At 42.9% G+C, this 15053-nt stretch overlaps 1 protein-coding gene across 1 annotated transcript in view; it reads right to left on the bottom strand.

Moving 5' to 3' along the window:
- rbm19 (RNA binding motif protein 19) overlaps nt 1-14806 on the bottom strand; it is a 98603-nt gene extending 83797 nt beyond the window's left edge. Inside the window, exons 1-9 of the mRNA XM_039772309.1 lie at nt 14665-14806; nt 14140-14322; nt 8892-9035; nt 6332-6524; nt 5893-6140; nt 5643-5705; nt 3172-3250; nt 2087-2158; nt 1792-1995 (exon numbers count right to left, since the gene is read on the bottom strand). Of these exons, the coding sequence (XP_039628243.1) occupies nt 1792-1995; nt 2087-2158; nt 3172-3250; nt 5643-5705; nt 5893-6140; nt 6332-6524; nt 8892-9035; nt 14140-14322; nt 14665-14700 (1222 nt within the window). The 5' untranslated portion in view covers nt 14701-14806. The remainder of the gene's footprint in view (nt 1-1791; nt 1996-2086; nt 2159-3171; nt 3251-5642; nt 5706-5892; nt 6141-6331; nt 6525-8891; nt 9036-14139; nt 14323-14664) is intronic.
- Nucleotides 14807-15053: the final 247 nt, after the last annotated feature.

Here is a 15053-nt window from a genome sequence, read left to right as displayed (position 1 = left end):
GGTCCAGATGAGGGCCTTGGCAAGATTTCATTTTTTAAAATATACCAGGGTCATCTACAACAGATGGCTTTAAATACACAAAAAGCACTGCTGTATAGAATTCTGAATGTTAAAAATACATTTAAACTGTTTAATGAGGGAGTCTCAACAAATGAACACTTCTTTGGTAAAGACGGTCCTGCGAGTGTTTGATCGTCTTTGGTAAGAATGGATACTCAGCTGGCCTAAGTGGCTCTCTGAAATGTTTGTATTACAGATAATATATAGTTATATACACCACCTTCCAAAAAATCTTATATAAAACATACATGATATAAACAAAAAACTCACAATCCAGTAAACTGTTATCTGAATCGCTACACTGCTTCAGTGACATTTCAGCCCAGTTTTTATAGACAGTCGTCAACACGGGCTCTGCACCCCAAATACAGGGGACTAACCCAGCGGGAGCCAGCAGTTAGGGCTCAAGGGTTCAGTATGACATTATATAGCTAACTTCTTACAGACGACACCTGCAGTTTGAGAGTTCTGGAGTGCTGCCCATGTACACAAGAGGTGCATTTTGTCTCTGTTGTCACCATTCTGGTTACATTCCCATTAGCACCCATTTCAAATTAATGTGAGGTAAACCCAAAAAAGATACCAACTGTGAAACAGCAGGACGCTGTCAGGATACGACAAGACTTCTGGGGGACACTTTGTATAATGATCACTACTGAGAATGTGACAAAAGTAAAATGGATGGTGACAGCACTTGAAATATGAAAAAGTGAAGAAATATGCAGAAGTTCATCATGTTAATAAATGTCTTCCCAAACAGCACTAAACTTCACACATTTATCAATAAATGGCCTCCATTAAATGTGGTTGAATTGCATCCCAGCCTCTGGTAAGAGACGGCCTGGTGGACACAGTGAAACTAAAGCTGCTCGAGTACCACGAAGGAGACGGGCAACCTCCTCTGCTGCATGGCTGCCACAAATGAAACCAGCCTGGCAGGGGCGTTTGTTTATGGAGTGCTGACTGCAGGCACCAAGCAAGTAACTCAGTTGTAAGCTCCATGTTGGAGTCGATCAGGGAGAGTTGGGGGGTCCTCTGTTGGTATAGGATCACAGCCAAGTCATTTGAGGTGGCAACAGACACGTCTAACATTTTAAAGGGCAGAGTCAACAGCAAGTCCCGACACCTCAGGTGGTGGTTGTAGTTCAGCAGTGATTTAATGGAGAGATGTCGCTGGGCTCCGTTTACGTCAGTCAGTTCCAGAAACCCTTGCTGTTCCCGTGTGTCTTGTGTACTCGGGGTGTATTTTAGTAATTCTGTGTTTGCATTTACTTGTGAATCTGTCACAGCATGCCGAGCCTGCACTCAGTCAAGGGTGCTACAGCTGAACTGAATTGGTTTGGTTCATAATCAAACTTCCCTTTTACCCCCAAACTATCTTTAAGAAAAATTTGTTTTAACCATTTATTTTCTAAAAGTTATCAAAAAAACTTCAACTCACACCGACAAAACCCACTGCATTCCCCTATCGATATAAACAGTACATTATTTTTCTATTAATGCAGTCACAGCAGTAGTTCACCTTACGGAGATGTGCCAAACACGATAAAAAGACGTCTTAAAAAGTGCACAGTGAGTGGCAAAGTTAACCACTGCTCTTGGCTGTGTACTTCATAAAAAAAAAAAACAAATGTCGAGTATTGTCAAAAGAAAGGCCAAAATGCACTTCCGTGATCTCTTTGGACTCATAAGGACTTAATGCTCGTTCTCTCCGCTCTGTTTCACACCCACCATATTTGCTGAACAGGTTGGACACATCTTCTTCTGAACACGTATACGGAAGGTTCCGGACAAAAATCCTTCCAGATTCTGCCAACTCCTCCTCTTCCTCGTCTTCCTTCAAATTTCGACTAAATTCAGTTTGTTTACTTTGATGTTTACCTGCACCACTATGTTTAGGAGCAGATGCAGGAAAAATCTCTATATAGCGCCCACCTAGAAACACAGAGAATGTTTAAGAAATGCACGGCACCACTGTTAGAATAGCTGTCGCGTATGATTGTTTATAATTGGCTATAAGACTCACCCATATAGTCTTTGTTTCTTTGCATTGCCTTCTTGATCTCGTCTTCGGATTTAAAATCAACAAAGATACAACCTGGAGGTAAAAGACGACAGAGAGGAATACATGAATGACAGCAAACAAGGCAACACAGGCAATCTCTTTAGGTTTCATGCAGTCTCTGTAAAGTACGTAGATGGAGAGTTTAGTCCTCACAGGACGGTTTAAGAAATGTAGCCTGCAGTTACCAAAAGCATTCAGGCACCGCCTGTAGATGAAGATAGAGTTTAGAGCAAGGGTGCCCAACTCCAGACCTGGAGGGCCGCAGTGGCTGCTGGTTTTCATTTGAACCATCTTAATTAGGGCCCATTTTTGTCTGCTAATTAACTTTTTTTGCCTTAGTTTTAATTAACTTCACTCAGACCCCTTAATGGTTTCTTTTTCCTTAATTAGCAACCAAACAATATTGAGACACAAAACGAGCGCCCACATGACCAGCTAATCTGAAAATAAACAAAAGGTGGAGCTCAGTAAGGTTGATCTCTGAGGTGGTGTTCTTAGAAAAAACAGAAAATCAGTTTTAGAAATGTCTGCCGTAGCAGAATGAGAGCAGCAACAAGCTGTGGAATTAAATAAAGGGTTTAATTAACAGCAAGAATCAGCTGCTCATTAAGAACCTGCTGTACTTTGGAGTAATTATGTAAAAAAATATAATGAGGTCATCCCAATGTTTCCAGGACAAAGTCATAAGGGGTTTGGACAAGGCACACTTAAGTTAACAATCCCAAAATAGCAGTTCAAACGATGCATCTCTGCAGTGCAGGCAGTGGTTACTGCCAGAAGGGACCCTACTCCATTGGGCCCTTGAGCAAGACCCTGGCACTGTATATTGGCTGACCCTGTCACATGAAAATACAGTTTCCCCTCAGGGATTTGTAAAGTCTATCAAATCAAAAATAAAGTCAAACTGAATAAAGAAATAACATTCAAAATTCATACAAGAAGTTGACCTTCCTGGGACAGAACCCCAGGGCCAAGCAGTGCAGCGCCACCCACTATAACACCAGGCTTTGTTAGATTGTAAAAAAACAAAATGCCACTTAACTCACCAGTTTTGTTCCCATGATTATTCCTGACAATGCGAATTGCTGCAGGCTTCAGAGGAGTAAAGAATTCTCGGACCTGTTCCTGCAGAGGGGAAAAGATGACATTTATATAAATGCAAAGAATTATTATTATTACTATGCCTTTTCCCCCAGTTGATTCTGGGGTTTGTCAGCGGTGTGTTCTGCTCCTACTCTGTTCAGTGCTTGCATGGACTGGGTGTTGGGCAAGGTCGTGGGGTCTGGTGGCTGTGCGGCATGTGTTGAAGAAAGATTCATGGATCTTGACTTTGCTGACGATGCTGTGATCTTCACGGAGCCATTGGAGGCTCTGATCGGGGGTCTTGAGAGACTGAGTGAGGAGTCTGAGTGCCTGGGCTTGTGAGTGTCCTGATAAAAACCAACAGCCAGGCCTTCAGTGACCTCTTGGGCACAGCCATCAGCACTGTGTCTGTTTGAGGAGGGAGTGTCAACCTCGTCATTGAGAGGTTTACTTACCTCGGCAGTGACATTCAGGTCTCTGGTGACTCTTCCTGTGAAGTCAGTAGACGGATTGGGAGAGCATGGGGGGGTTCATGAAGTCGCTGGAAAGGTTTGTGTGGCACTCCCGGTATCTATGCAAAAGGATGAAGGTCCAAGTCTTCAGAGTCCTGGTGCTTCCTGTTTGCAAGACATGGACACTATCCAGTGACCTGAGATGGAGACTGGACTCCTGTGTCTCTCCAGAAAATCCTTGGGTGGCATTGGTTTGACTTTGTGCTGCTCATGGAGTCCCGAATAAAGCACGTGACCTGCACTGTGAGGGAGCGTCAGTTACGGCACTACGGCCAAGGTTGTGTTTCCCCCGAGGGTGATCCAGCTCATAAGATCCTCATTGTTGGGGACCAGAGTGGCTGGACCAGACCAAGGGCTCGCCCATGTAAGACTTGGCTGCGGCAGATAGACAGTGGGACTGCAAACCAGTGCATCCTCCGCCCCCTTAACCTGATTTCAGTAATCCATTATAATCCTTCACATACTTACTACTTATTGAAATACCACATTTTCCATCATTTGCCAGACTTGTGGTTTTTCCTGGGAAAGCCAGGAGAAGCTCAATCTGAGCCGCTATACATTCTTACAAGTGACTTGCTCCGTGTTAATCTTGAAGGTTAGAGCTTCTCAAAACAAAATATTGCCAATAAATGTCCCTGTGCAGCAAAAGTGGAGTCGGTAGAAAAGGAAGGAGGTTAGCGAGTATAGATATAAACCCTTGACTCAAGTTTTTAAGAAGTCACTGTGCACTGGAGAGATTCTGAAGGACTGGAAAATGGCAAATATCATCCCCATTCTATAAAAAGGGTGACCGGGAAGATCCAAGCAGCTCTACGGCAGCAAGGCTTGCGTGCATTACAGGAAAATTAATAAAATTATTTTTTAAGGATAAGATTGAGCAGCACATGATAAGTACTGAAGTATAAAATCAGAGTGGAGCACATGATATTATTTATCTTGACTTTCAAAAAGCATTTGATAAGGTGCCACATGAGAGGGTGGGCAAACTAAAAGTTGCAGTCCAGGGTGCTGTGTGTAGCCGGGTGCAGAATTGGCTCAGACACAGGAAGCAGAGGGTGATGGTGTGAGGAACCTCATCAGAACTGGCCGATGTTAAGAGTGGTGACCAGCGGGGGTCAGTGCTAGGGCCGCTGCTATTTTCAATTTATATAAATTTGGATAGGAATATAAGTGACAAGCTGGTTACGTTTGCAGGCGATACCAAGATAGGAGGATTGGCACATAATCTGGAATCCTTTAAATCATCACAGAGGCTTGGCCAGATTTGTGGACGATGAAATTTAATGTCAGTTAATGTGAAGAATTACACATAGGAAGTAAAAATGGGAGTTCTGAAAATCCAAAGTCCACCTTATGAGAAAGATTTAGTAATCATAGGGGACATGACACTATCAACTGCCAGACAGTGTTCAGCAGCCATTAAGAAGGCTAACAGAGTGTCAGGTTATACAGTATAGCGCCTTGATGTGTGCAGTACAAGTCAGGAGGTTCTGCTCAGGCTTTATAACACACTAGTGAGGCCTCCTCTGGAGTCGTGTGCAGTTTGGGTCTCCACGTTACAAAAAAGACATAGCAGCACAAGAAAGGGTCCAGAGAAGAGCGACTAGGCCGATTACGGGGGGCTGCTGGGGATGAATTATGAGGTAAGATTAAAAGAGCGGAGCCTTTACAGTTTAAGTAAAAGAAGATGAAGAGGGAACACGAGAGAAGTGTTTACTACCAAGTAGTGTAGTGGACAGCAGGACTTTAGGGATATTTAAAAGTATTAAGTGGATAGCACTGGCGAGATTTGTCGGGCTGAATGGCCTGTTCTCGTTCAGATTGTTCGAATGTTCTAAAAATGAACTACCGTTACACACATCTAGACTAACAGTGACTCCAGTCCAAAAGGCATCAGCTCTTTAGCCAAAATTTGCTCTCACCTCTGTTACATTAAATGGTGCCCCTCTGAGCTTCACAGTGTAAAGTGTAGTAGGTGCCATCTGCTAGCGAGAGAAAAAAATATAATTAGAATTTACTGAATTCAGACACATGCAAAAAGATTCCCGTCACTTCACTCCCTGCCTGCGTAATTTTAAAGAGACACATGCTGCTGCCTTTTATTTGTCAGACGATAGAACTGGGCCCACGTATAAAGTGTGCCACCCAGCCAGTCTACAGTGCTGTACACACCTGTTTGGCTTTACTGCCCGCCGTCTTCTTCTCCAGCTTCACTACAGATGGAGCTCTTTTTCCTCTCTCAGGTGTATCGTTGACACTGGACTCCTCTGGCACCAGTTTCTCTTTTTCATCATCCTGTTCACCATCACTCTCGCTCTCATTGTCACTGTCACTCTCTTCAACAATCTTCACAACCTTTGTGCGCAAATACTGCATATCCGATAGAGCTGTACTTTTAGCTGTGCTGCTATTGGAGTCGGCTAAAAATCAGAGAAATACATTTTTCACCAAATGAGCACAAATTCTCCAATTTATCAGGCTCCACAGCCTGACTACGCTGCATGGCAGACAACAATCACCTCTGCTGACTACACCATAATTTATCTCCCCATAGTTTGTGTTTAGAGCCAGATTACCATTCCAAAAAGATCTACAACTTCTTCTCACTTACTGTTCACTTGTGTATCCTCGTCTTCATCACTTTTCTCCTCAGAGTCGGAGTCAAAGTTCAGGTAATCGGATGCAGCGGCCTCCTTTGTGGGCCCCATCTTCAGTGTGGTCAGGTTGTCGTTGGCCCATGCTGGGGCCTGCGTGCGATTTTTGTGCACCGCTACAAATTCCTGAAATTCAGTGGAGGCGTCCAACTGCAGAGATACAAGCAGAGTCAGTAAAGCCCACCAAAAAGAGAGAGGGAGGCAGAAAAGCAGTGTCCATGTTCAAAATCATTCATTAAACCAAAACAAATATTCTTTACAGAATAAAATGCAGAAGATGAACTGACATGGAGTTAACAGATTGTTTCAAAGGTATGGAGACCCCTGAACCTTTTCCTTTTGATGCTAATACTGCAAGTCTTAAGTGGCTGCATAATTTGAAATTAGGCCTTTAACTGAACAAAATGCTGTCTTCTGTAATTAAAACATTAATTTTGTGCAGGTTGTCCTCGTCAGGTCTTCAGTATCTGTCTGTCTGTATCAGGGGCTTCAGTGAGCCGACACCCCACTGCTGTCTTGGTGTCGACAGTTTCATATGTCACGTTTACAACGCAACTCTGCTAAGCCAGCCACACTTGCAGTCAGATACGAAACTCAAGTATGGGACAGGGCACCAAGACAGAGTAGTTTAAAGAGCTGGAAAATCTGCTTTACTTTGCCTTAACGGTACTGCGTAAAAACACAGACACGCTGGTCAGACTGCTTCATTAGAAGAGAAACCAAAACTGTAAATAGATAAGTAACATCACTATACACAAATTTAGTAGTAACTAGCCGTCCCCTGCGACAAAGTGAAACAGGACCATAAGGAGGGCCCTGTCCGGCTCCCCACTCCTGATGTCACGCTTGCCCTCTCATAGATTAGCGCTAATAAATCAGTACTGCAAGTGAACTATGATACTTAGCACGATGAGAGAAGTCACAAAATCAACTGTAATGTTCAAATTATAGAAAAAACCCAATCTAAATCCATGAAGTAGTTCTCTCGTGATTTTATATAGCGAGATGTTACAATAGTTCAGAGCAATGTCAGTTTGGTAAGTCAGTCACGCTGATCTGCAACAAGCCAATGACTTTAACAAATGGAAAGTGTATCATTTCTTGGCACCATGGAAAGTGCATTCATATAAAATCTGTATTTCTTCTCACATTCCGACATTCAGTGTCCCTGCGACAGTTGTGTGGTCTGCTTATGTGGCACCATTATTACAGCACAACACAGCATTCTCCCACCTTACCTCCATTTCAGGGCCTTTGGGCAGCAAGTGTCCGCCTCACACAAGAGAAAGCAATCACATTAAAGGGGAGGAGAACCATAAACAGGCCAGCGAGTCAAAGCCTAAAGTCAGTCTGACAGTACGTCTACTCAGAGCCAATGCCCAATATTGTAGTAAGGAATTCAGAAGCTGAAGTCAAGAACCAATAAATCTAAGAGCAATGTTGAACTCACGCATGAAGGTTGTATTATTAGAATATTCATAAACTTGGACAGTCATGCATCTGATACGCCGATTCTTATTATCATCATGCTAATGAGTTCAACCGTCTTACTTCCAGGACGTCATGACAATGGCAAAACCAAAATGGCAGTGCCTCCATTAAAAAAACAAAATGGCAACCAACACAACATGAAATAATTTTACTAACTGAAAACAATTTCTGAAATGAAAATAAATGGAAAAAGGCCGTTTAAGAAAACTGGCAAACATAAGTAACAGCAAGGATAAAATAAGCAAGGGGCCGACTCCTCTATGTGGCACAGTGGTTAGTACTGCTGCCGCGCAGCTACACAGTCCTGGGTTCAAACTGGGTTATTTTCCTTAATCTACCTTGGGCACTACAACTCTGGACATATTCTGGCCTTCATGAAAGCCTTCCCTGAATGCAATGATGGGATGCTTACACAGATTTGTCTTGCTTTACACCAGCCACCTGTGTTTAGACGCTATAGACTGGGCAGAAAGCAGTCACCCAACAACAAAAGTTGGATAGGAAAGAATTCCAAGTCATTGAAGGGACTTAGATTTGTGTGACGTTGGTCAAATATTTAATCACAGCTCCCCTCTAATACAAGAGGACATCAGAAAAGGGTTTTAAATGTCTGCATAATAATTTAGACCTGGAATCCAGAGTGGACAACAGACCAGTGTCCTCCACGGGGTTGTCAAGAGGCACCAAAGCCTTCGTATAAATCAGACCCAAATAACAGGAGGTCATAAAATGACAGCTTTGTATTTGCTTATCTAACCCCACAGACACATTAAACACACAACTCTGTGTTGACAATGCTGAGGGATCTTAAAAGCGTGAGTTCTCAGTACATGAAGATGGTGAGTGTTGATTTGGTATCTTCATCACATTCATAACAAGAACGTATTTATGACTATGTACTTGGTGTATGTAGTTAAATCATCCACCCAAAGATGGAGGCAAGCCCAACAGGAAACACCCCCAGAAAAGGCCCGATTTCTCCTCTTTCATGGGCTTGAGTTGTCGTTTAGATACTTAATTTCCTACCTCCTTGGTCTTGTCCTGTGGCAGTTCCTTCTTCGTTGGTTTTACGGGCTTCTTGGCGGTTGGTGAGGCGACGGTGGGTTTCTGAGAATGCTTGCTCCAAGGTTTTGCTTTTGTGAGGTCCCCAAAGGATTTGCAGTGTTCCACCTGAAGAATTAAAATGTCCGTGAGAAACCATCACTGGTCACTTCACTTGCGACGCAAACATTACAACGGACCACTACAGTGCACTTAGTGGTGCCTTATTTGGAATACTTTTTACAAAAATGTGTTTTTTATTTGTTACTTACCCCATGTTTGTAGTTATGGACAGGAAAAGCATTTAGTCTCATGTGTTGAGTCTTTATAACTCTTATTTAATAATTTGTAAAATGTTTACTTGCATTTTGTTTTTGATTTTACCCAAAAGATTATCACGGCACTTGGTGAAAAGCACTATTGAAAATAAAAAACGAACAACAAAAGGTGAGTGGGGAGCAGTGCTGAACAACAGCAAACCAAACATCTATGAATATGTTTTCTGTGCCATTACCACAATATGGAGTCGGTCTCAGGTTTGAAAGTCTATTTTTTGGTGGGGTATTCACTCAGTGAATGGAACCCCGCTACAGAAGATGCACAAACCAGTGTGTTTCTTCACACCGGTCCCAAGCCCGGATAAATAAGAAGGGTAACGTCAGGAAGGGCATCCGGTGTAAAATTTTGCCAAATCAATATGCAGACAATACAAATTTTCATACCGGATTGGTCGAGCCCCAGGTTAACGACCACCGCCACCAGTACTGTTAGCCAACAGGGCGCTGGTGGAAATTGGCCTACTGTTGGCCAATGGGTTGAGATGGTGAGGAGACGTGCCTGGAGGAAAGAGGAGAGGAGGAAGGTAAAGAGAGTGTAACTGAGGGTAGGAACTTTGAATGTTGGCAGTATGACTGGTAAGGAGAGAGAAGGAAGGTTAATATATTGTGTGTTCAAGAGACTAAATGGAAGGGGAGTAAGGCCAGGTGGATCGAAGGGGGATTCAAATTGTTCTATCATGGAGTGGATAGGAGGAGAAATTGAGTAGGAGTTATTCTGAAGGAACAGTACGTCAAGAGACGAGTAGGACAGAAAGATATGGAAGAAGAGGATCCGCTGTGGCGACCCCTTATGGGAGCAGCTGAAAGAAGAAGAATTCATTCAGTGAATGTGTTTAATATCGATTGTTGATGTACAGAACTGGAGAGGTAGCACCACACTGCAGCAGTGGTCTGTTCTTAATGTTGAAGCCCGCTGGTGAGCCTATGGCTGTCATTACTCCCACTGTACAGGTGCCGGTCATAAAATTAGATTATCATGACAAAGTTGATTTATTTCAGTAATTCCATTCAAAAAGTGAAACTTGTATATTAGATTCATTCATTACACACAGACTGATGTATTTCAAATGTTTCTTTTAATTTTGATGATTATAACTGACAACTTATGAAAGTCCCAAATTCAGTATCTCGGAAAATTAGAATATTGTGAAAAGGTTCAATAATGAAGACACCTGGTGCCACACTGACTCTAATCAGCTAATTAACTCCAAACACCTGCAAAAGCCTTTAAATGGTCTCTCAGTCGAGTTCTGTAGGCTACACAATCATGGGGAAGACTGCTGACTTGACAGTTGTCCAAAAGACGACCATTGACACCTTGCAAAAGGAGGGCAAGACACATTGCTAAAGAGGCTGGCTGTTCACAGAGCTCGGTGTCCAAGCAAATTAATAGAGAGGCGAAGGGAAGGACAGGATGTGGTAGAAAAAAAAAAAGAAAAAGAAAAGTGTACAAGCGATAGGGATAACCGCTTGTACACTGGAGAGGATTGTGGAACAAAACCCATTCAGAACTGTGGGGGAGATTCACAAAGAGTGGACTGCAGCTGGAGTCAGTGCTTCAAGAACCACCAGGCACAGATGTATGCAAGACATGGGTTTCAGCTGTCCCATTCCTTGTGTCAAGCCACTCTTGAACAAGAGACAGCATCAGAAGCGTCTTGCCTGGGTTAAAGACAAAGGACTGGACTGCTGCTGAGTGGTCCAAAGTTATGTTCTCTGATGAAATTAAATTTTGCATTTCCTTTGGAAAAAAAGGTCCCAGAGTCTGTAGGAAGAGAGGAGAGGCACAGAATCCACGTTGCTCGAGGTCCAGTGTAAAGTTTCCACAGTCAGTGATGGTTTGGGGTGCCATGTCATCTTCTGGTGTTGGTCCATTGTGTTTTCTGAGGTCCAAGGTCAATGCAGCCGTTTACCAGAAAGTTTTAGAGGTCATGCTGCTGACGAACTTTATGGAGATGCAGATTTCATTTTCCAGTAGGACCTGGCACCTGCACAAAGTGCCAAAGCTACCAGTACCTGGTTTAAGGACCATGGTATCCCTGTTCTTGATTGGCCAGCAAACTCGCCTGACCAAAATCTATGGGGTATTGTGAAGAGGAAGATGCAATACACCAAACCCAACAATTCAGAAGAGCTGAAGGCCACTATCAGAGCAACATGGGCTCTTATAACACCTGAGCAGTGCCACAGACTGATCGACTCCATGCCACGCCGCATTGCTGCAGTAATCCAGGCCAAACTAAATATTGAGTGCTGTACATGCTCATACCTTTCAGTTGGCCAACATTTCTAAAAATCCTTTTTTTGCATTGATCTTAATTGATATTCTAATTTTCCGAGATACTGAATGTGGGACTTTCATTAGTTGTCAATTATAATATCAAAATTAAAATAAATAAACATTTTCAAATACATCAGTCTGTGTGTAATGAATGAATCTAATATACAAGTTTCACTTTTTGAATGGAATTACTTAAGTAAATCAACTTTGTCATGATATTCTAATTTTATGACTGGCACCTGTATGTGCTAACGCGAGGCCTCATCTAACTGTGAGCCATACGTCAATATCACAGGACGTGTTACAACCAAATATGTAAAAAGGCCTTTATTGTTATATTACCTGTCAATATACTGTATACAAAAAGAAAGCTCTGCTGATTTATTTGCCCACTACACACAAGATACACATTAATTCTCATTCACCAAGTATGCCTGCAAACTCAGACAAATGTACTTCATGATTTTCATCACCCTCACTCAGACTGCCATGTGCACCAAGATTGCTGTTTACTCGCACTCTGCCAGCTGGTGGGGGTCTAACCCCACAGTTAATTCACAGTATCTGCCATATCATCTAAAGCACTACAGACGTCTGGCTGTTCAGAGAAGTAACACACCCACCTTTCAGCACACGTTAATTCATTCACACGCAGGAGGGCAAACTAACACTTTCAGATGCACTACATGAACGCAACTCATCGTCAGTCTGCCTTCTCTGAATGTTCATCGTAATCAGGCTGCTCGGTGTGTTTATGATTGCAGCAGTTTTATGGGGCACTGGCACTGTAAACTACCTGAGATTAAATAACATGAATACATGAAGAGACGAAACTGTCTAATTTATAAAACAATGACCAATGCAAATTCACAGTCTATTACAGGTTTACTTTTTAATGCTAATTATTGGAGACTTTTCAGGTAATGAAAACAAAACTTTGAGGTCAGGCAGTTCTACTCTACTACTGTTATGCCCAGCAGGCACGAGACTTCAGAGGGCAAGTGGAAGACAAGGGACAAGTCAAAAAACAGTAGAGAGGGTCAGAACCAGGAGATGAGCCGTCAGTAATCCAAGCCAAGAATCGCGAGTCAGGAGGACTCACCTGGTCCAGGCACACTGACTTGTTGGTGAAGGCAGCATGACAATGGGTCTACCACCTCTGGGATTTGAGGCTGCCATCCTAAATGCTAAAGAATTTCTTTAAAAACTCTACTGAAAGGATCCCGACAGAATGTAGTGTAAGGTTAGGTAGACTTTATTATCCGAGAGAGAAACTGGCACACAGCAGAAAAGTAAAAAAAAACATGAAGCCTCATTAAACAGATACAAGAAAATAAGCCAAGCAGCTCTCTCAAGATTAGCACAAAGAAATACTGCATTCAGCTGCATCCTTACAAGTAACCAAATTCAAAATGCTTATAGCTCTGGATATAAAGAATCTGTTGTTCTTTCCCCTGAAAATCTGCAGCCTGAAAGCAACAGCAGAAATGTAGGAAAAAAAAGGATGATGGCTTCTTAGAGAGAATCAAGTCGGGCCTTTTTTACCATGTTAATGATACAGCTCAATGACAGAGAGCCTGTTGCAAACCAATCACTTTGCTGCTAATCATTAAAATCTACAATATAATAAAAACACTCAGGTCTGCGTGTGTGTGTCTGGTCCCTTACAGCAATCCGATTAGACAGTTTGGCTTTGAAAAGCAGCAAGAGACACAAGAGGCACACAGAGAGGTGAGCAAGAAACCTCAAGAATTAGGACAGAGTCTAGGCAGGCTTTACTGACACACACTCGAGAGAGATTCAGACACATGAGGATATCATGGAAAGGTGCCGATGATGCTTATAGGGCAAGAGATAGCAAGTACTTCTAAGTTATCACCGATTAACTATTACCTGTCTTTGATGGGTAACATGGCTAGTAATTTAAGTTGTTAATGCCAAGTTTGCCAAAGCAAAATATAAGAAACAAATGTGGCAAAAGATTTAATAAAAAATGACCAATAAAAAGTGTCATTAAGAAACTACCGAGTTTAAGAAAGAAAGGCCAAGTCTGCCCACCCTTCTGTGTTAAGATCAAAGTTTAGCCAGTTGTCCGCAGGTATCTGTAGTGCTGCACTGTCCACCCTTTAATTAAAGCTTGGCCCAGTACAGTAGTATCACCGTCTAGTCTGGACACGGCCCGCAGCAGGACCACCAGCTCAGTGTGCCCTCTTTAACCTTCCAGAACTTCTACCACAAGTGATGTCGGACCAGGACAAAGAAAATGGATCGGAGATACCAGCCATTCAGACGAAGTGTCGCGGCTGCATGTCACTACATATTATACTGCGTGTATAATTGGATGTGACACATCAAATTTGTCAGTTTTTATTAGATTGGTTCCTGCTTTAACACTTTTCCTAGTATTACCAGCATAATGCTATTCGAGGAGTGAGGCCCGCTGGCCCGTGTCTGTCCATACTGTACTCTCGATATCTCGCCATCGGTTTTATTCGATATCCGAATAAAGCTCCGTCGCTTCATAGTGGCACATCGGTGACAAAAGCAGCTCAGTCATCCATCTGCGGGTGGCCCCAGTCCGTCAGTGGCGAGTCCTCCCGTTTCGGTTACCTACCGTTATTCTAGAGGTGTCTATAAAACTTTTATTGAAATGCTGCAGCGCCTTCTCGGCTTCCTGCTCCGATTTGAAGCCCACAAAGCCAAACTTGCGGAACTTTCCGTCTGCCGTGAACTTCAAGCAGCAGTCCGTCAGGGTGCCGAAGGCGGCGAACATGCTGCGAAAGCGATCCTCCTTCAGCTGCCCGAAAAAATAAAATTAAAAACATTCAAGATTTAACAAAAAACACAGGAGCATTTAGCAAAACAAGAGCAGGCGATTCCGATGCAGTTTTTACATTTCCACGGTCTGAAACATTACATCTTACCTGAAGGGGCCTGAATACCCTTTAAAAGTTTGTATATTGTAATCTGTATAATTAGCCAATAAAAGATGTCATTTTGCTTGACTTCTTACTACATTCATAATGGCTAAGACGGTACAACACCGTAGTACTACAGGGTCTAAGGGCGAGCGAACCAGCAAAGAGATCGCCGCTCTCACTGCCCTTAACAGTTCCTATATTTTCTGAAAAGTACTTACTCCATTCGGCAGGTTCTTCACGATAAGACGCGACATGTTTCGCCAGTTCTCTCGGACTTCTGAACTGGATTGAAGAGACAAGGTTGACGATGTAAACAGAAACGCACGTTACACACACAGCGCGGCCATATTGCTTACGCAACGTCACTCCGGGCGGCGTACGTCACGCACACCACGAGACTCCGCCCCTGTACGTCACGAGGCAAGCCCCGGTGCAGAGCGAGTCCGAGGGGACTGATGCGTTTTCGGGTTTGTTTTTTTCATTAACATAAACATTTGGGTCAATCTAATGAACAATTTAGACAAAAACATCTCTAGAACAGGTTGTATAGCGCCTTTCCTGTGAGTTTTTCAATTCTGTGCTGTTAGAACTAGTAAAGGACGTTTTT

The sequence above is a fragment of the Polypterus senegalus genome, chromosome 12 (genome assembly GCF_016835505.1).
Source record: "Polypterus senegalus isolate Bchr_013 chromosome 12, ASM1683550v1, whole genome shotgun sequence".
NCBI lineage: Eukaryota > Metazoa > Chordata > Cladistia > Polypteriformes > Polypteridae > Polypterus > Polypterus senegalus.
This window is presented reverse-complemented; position numbering and strand designations above follow the sequence as displayed.